The 3,739-nt window shown below is 54.3% G+C and overlaps 1 protein-coding gene across 2 annotated transcripts; it reads left to right on the top strand.

Annotated features, from left to right (window-relative positions):
* Window positions 1-214: 214 nt before the first annotated feature.
* SOX3 (SRY-box transcription factor 3) lies at window positions 215-1,222 on the top strand. Of its 2 annotated transcripts, XM_084813310.1 has the most exons (2): window positions 215-272; window positions 327-1,222. In XM_084813310.1, the coding sequence occupies exons 1-2, from the start codon at window positions 215-217 to the stop codon at window positions 1,220-1,222; spliced, it is 954 nt and encodes a 317-aa protein (XP_084669436.1). The 2 variants fall into 2 exon arrangements, with proteins under 2 accessions (XP_084669436.1, XP_084669435.1); XM_084813309.1 differs by having other exon boundaries at window positions 215-1,222.
* The last annotated feature ends 2,517 nt before the right edge of the window (window positions 1,223-3,739 follow it).

The raw sequence follows: 3,739 nt of genomic DNA, 5'->3' as shown, positions 1-3,739 counted from the left end.
CACGGGAAGCAGTTAGCGAGCAGGAGCCGTCGGAAGAGCGCGCGCGAGCGAGCGAGCCAGGCTGGTTTTCCTTCTTCTCCGACGGGGGCTGCGCTGCCCGGAAAAGTTAGCAGAGGGGGCCGGGAGCCTCTTTGGCATTACTTTCTTTTCCTTCTGGTCTGTTTCCCCCCCGCTCCTCGTTGCCACGCTGGCGCATCTCCTGCCCGCTCCGGCGATGTACAGCATGCTGGAGGGCGACCTCAAGGCTCCCCAGCCAAACCCCGGAGGAGGGGGCTCGGCTGGCAACGGCGGCCCGGGCAGCAACGGCAAAGGAGTCGGCGGGGGAGGCGGGGGAGGCGGCGGCGGCGGCGGCGGGAACGGGGCCACCGACCAGGACCGCGTGAAGAGGCCCATGAATGCCTTCATGGTGTGGTCGCGGGGCCAGCGGCGCAAGATGGCCCAAGAGAACCCCAAGATGCACAACTCGGAGATCTCCAAGCGCCTGGGCGCAGACTGGAAGCTGCTGAGCGACGGGGAGAAGCGCCCGTTCATCGACGAGGCCAAGCGGCTCCGCGCCGTCCACATGAAGGAATATCCGGATTATAAATACCGGCCCCGCCGCAAGACCAAGACGCTGCTCAAGAAGGACAAGTACTCGCTGCCCGGCAACCTGCTGAGCCCGGGCGGCGCGGGCGGCGGCGGCGGCGGCGTGAGCAGCCCCGTCGGGGTGGGCCAGCGCCTGGACTCCTACGCGCACATGAACGGCTGGCCCAACGGCGCGTACGCCTCGCTGATGCCCGAGCAGCTAGGCTACAGCCAGCACCCGGCCATGGGCAACGCGCAGCTGCAGCCCATGCACCGCTACGACGTGAGCGGCCTCCAGTACAGCCCCATCATGACCAGCGCGCAGCCCTACATGAGCGCCGCCGCCTCCACTTACAGCATGTCCGCCGCCGCCGCCGCCGCCGCCTACGGCCAGCAGCCGTCGGCGCACGCCATGAGCCTAGGGACCATGGGCTCCGTGGTGAAATCCGAGCCCAGCTCTCCGCCGCCCGCCATCGCCTCGCACTCCCAGCGGGCGTGCTTGGGCGACTTGCGGGATATGATCAGCATGTACCTGCCCCCTGGGGGCGACGCGGCCGACCCGTCCGCGCTCCAGAGCAGCCGGCTACACGGCGTCCATCAACACTATCAGAGCGCCGGCACCGCCGTGAACGGGACGGTACCGCTAACTCATATCTAGCCCGGGGGGGCCCTTTCTCGGAGCTGCCCTCCTCCTCGCAACGCGTCCGCCGTGCGTCCCGTCTGCTCTTTGGGCGGGGAGGGATGTGTCGCGGAGTCGCACCTTTTCGGACTGCTCCACCCCTCGCATCCCCAAGGCGAAGCGCGCGCCCCTCGAGGCGTCAAACTCTTTGTTTAGCCAGGTTCTGCTTAACTCCCAGGCAATCGAAGTGTGTGTGTGGGGGGGGGGGGGTCGAACGGGCGGGGGCGAAGCAAAGTAAAGAGAACTTTTCCAACTAACTCTGGTCAGAAGAACTCCTGTTCTTTTTTTATGTGTAAAAAAAAAAAAAAGAATTACTTGTCTGAATAGAGCACAATTTACTGCTAACCTTTACAGGAGCCGCTGTGAGATTTCCCCGCCTCCCTCCACCCCTTCCTCCAAACATCGCCAGGAGGTTTTTGGATAACGTTGGGGAGGGGGGTATTTTATCGTTTGTGGGGGGTTTCCCCCTCCCCTTTGAGAAAAGGATTCTAAAAGATGGGACACGAAGTGGTCGCTTGGCCTCAATCTTAAATGTTTACATTTTTGTTTTTAATTGTTGGGGTGGAATTAATTTCGTATTACTTCTCCCCGCCCCAATCCTCTATAATCTTGTCTGGCGTCTGAATTAAAACACACACACAGGTAAATCCTTTTTCCTTTTTTCCTTTTAAAGAAAAATAGATCTCGATAAAGACACCCTTTCCATAAATTGGTAGGATTTTAATCCTCAATTTACTCTCAAGAAACAACAGTCCAATCCCAGGAATAGTTACTCAGAAGGAAGACCTACCAGGGAGTAAGTGTGCCTGTGGGGTGATTGCAGCCAAAGTTTGTTTCCCCTTTGGAATCGAAGGGGCCTTTACTTCTGAGTAAATTTGCTTCGGATGAGGGATGGAACCTTTGATGTGAAGCGTGTATGCGAAATGGAAGTGAATCCGAATTTATGAGACTACTGAAAAGTAGCTTTTCCTTTTGGGGTGGGGGAAGAGAAGGAACCCGAGTATAACGGAAAAACGGAAAGAGGGAATGTTTTTCTGGTCTACTCTCTGGCGCTTGTAAATTTCTGTAAATTTACCTCTCGCTCTTTTTTTTCGTTTTGTGGATTTGATCGTGGGATAGTGTGGAAAACATATCAGCCTCACGAAACAGTTCGTTTTAGGTTATTATATTTTTTGTTGTGTCTCGGATTTCTTTGAAGAGAACTTTCCTTCCCTCCGTTTCCCTTCTCCTTCCTCCCCCTAAAAGAAAGAACTTTAAAAGAGAACAATAAATTTTATAACAGCCGCTTCGGATGTGTGTGTCGTCTCTCTCTGGCCTTTCTTTCCAAAGCAGAATTCAAAAGCGGGGAGAAGGGGATCAAGTCGCACGGCGTGTCTCGACTGCGTCGGTATTACTCTGGAGTAAATGACTTCTGGGTTGCGGCTGGAATGGCGGTGGGTGGGGTGGGGGCGATCAATGTTGAAAGGACCCCTGATCCTTCCCTTTTACCAGTGCCTGTGTATTCTGAAGTGATAAGGCTTAAATCTTAAATACTCCTTTACCAAGGGATTTGCTTCGGGATCGGGCTGTGAGTCTCCCTTCGGAGTTCATCCTGCCCCCCTGCGTGTTTCAATTGAGTTCAGCAGCACGCTGTTCAATTTGGATATACTCGGTCCAAGTAAGTGCGCAGAAACCCGAGAAAACTTCGGGGGGGGGGGGGGAAGAGAGAGAGAATGTGACTTTTCTTGGAAGGACTACTTAAAAGTAAATTGTTTGAGGCACGAGCGGGGTAGGGGCCAAACGACCTTGAGGACCTTTGGCTCTTGGGTCCTTGAAACCAGGGGGGGCGAAGAGTAAGCCCCTAAATGCGGTTTATTAAGCGACGCCGCCGCACTTAACGCAAGACCTCCGAAGAAGCGCTGCAGGGGCTTGCGGTATAAATACCGCGTCTTCAGTCCCATATTCTTTTGCACATAACTGGGCTGGGAATCGCAAAATCAGCGGCTTTCTCGCACAGCAAGTCCCCAGGCGCGCTTGCGAAGAACCTCATTTGAACTTGGTGGGACTTCTCTTCTGTACTGAGTAAGGATGCGTAGGAAAGTAAGTGCAGGTCTCCTCCCCTTTAACCAAGAAGGTCTAAATGGGTCACAAAATCCAATATTCACAGTAAAGTTCGTCGATCCGGTTTTACACGGTGGCCTCGCTTTTAAACAACACTCCCAAGCCAAAAACACCAAACTAAACACCTAGATCCGTGGGGTAGGAGCGATCCAGTTGATCTCCCTTGTTTTAGTTAAGATGCCAGAAATTATCCTTCCACCGCTTTCGTTTCCATTTTCCTACTCTGGAAAAGGAATACATACAAAAGGTCTAGAACCGGGGGGAGGGGGGGAGGTACTTACGTGTAAACATGGATAGGATCGGGTTGCATCAGGCGTGTGTTCTACTTGTCGAATTAACAACGCTTGTCGAATACCCAGTTTACCTCTTAACGCTTTTCTTGCCGTTATTTATTTT

The sequence above is a fragment of the Heloderma suspectum genome, chromosome 9, assembly GCF_057233095.1.
Source record: "Heloderma suspectum isolate Gila_16-S chromosome 9, 16-S_ref, whole genome shotgun sequence".
Lineage (NCBI taxonomy): Eukaryota > Metazoa > Chordata > Lepidosauria > Squamata > Helodermatidae > Heloderma > Heloderma suspectum.
This window is presented reverse-complemented; position numbering and strand designations above follow the sequence as displayed.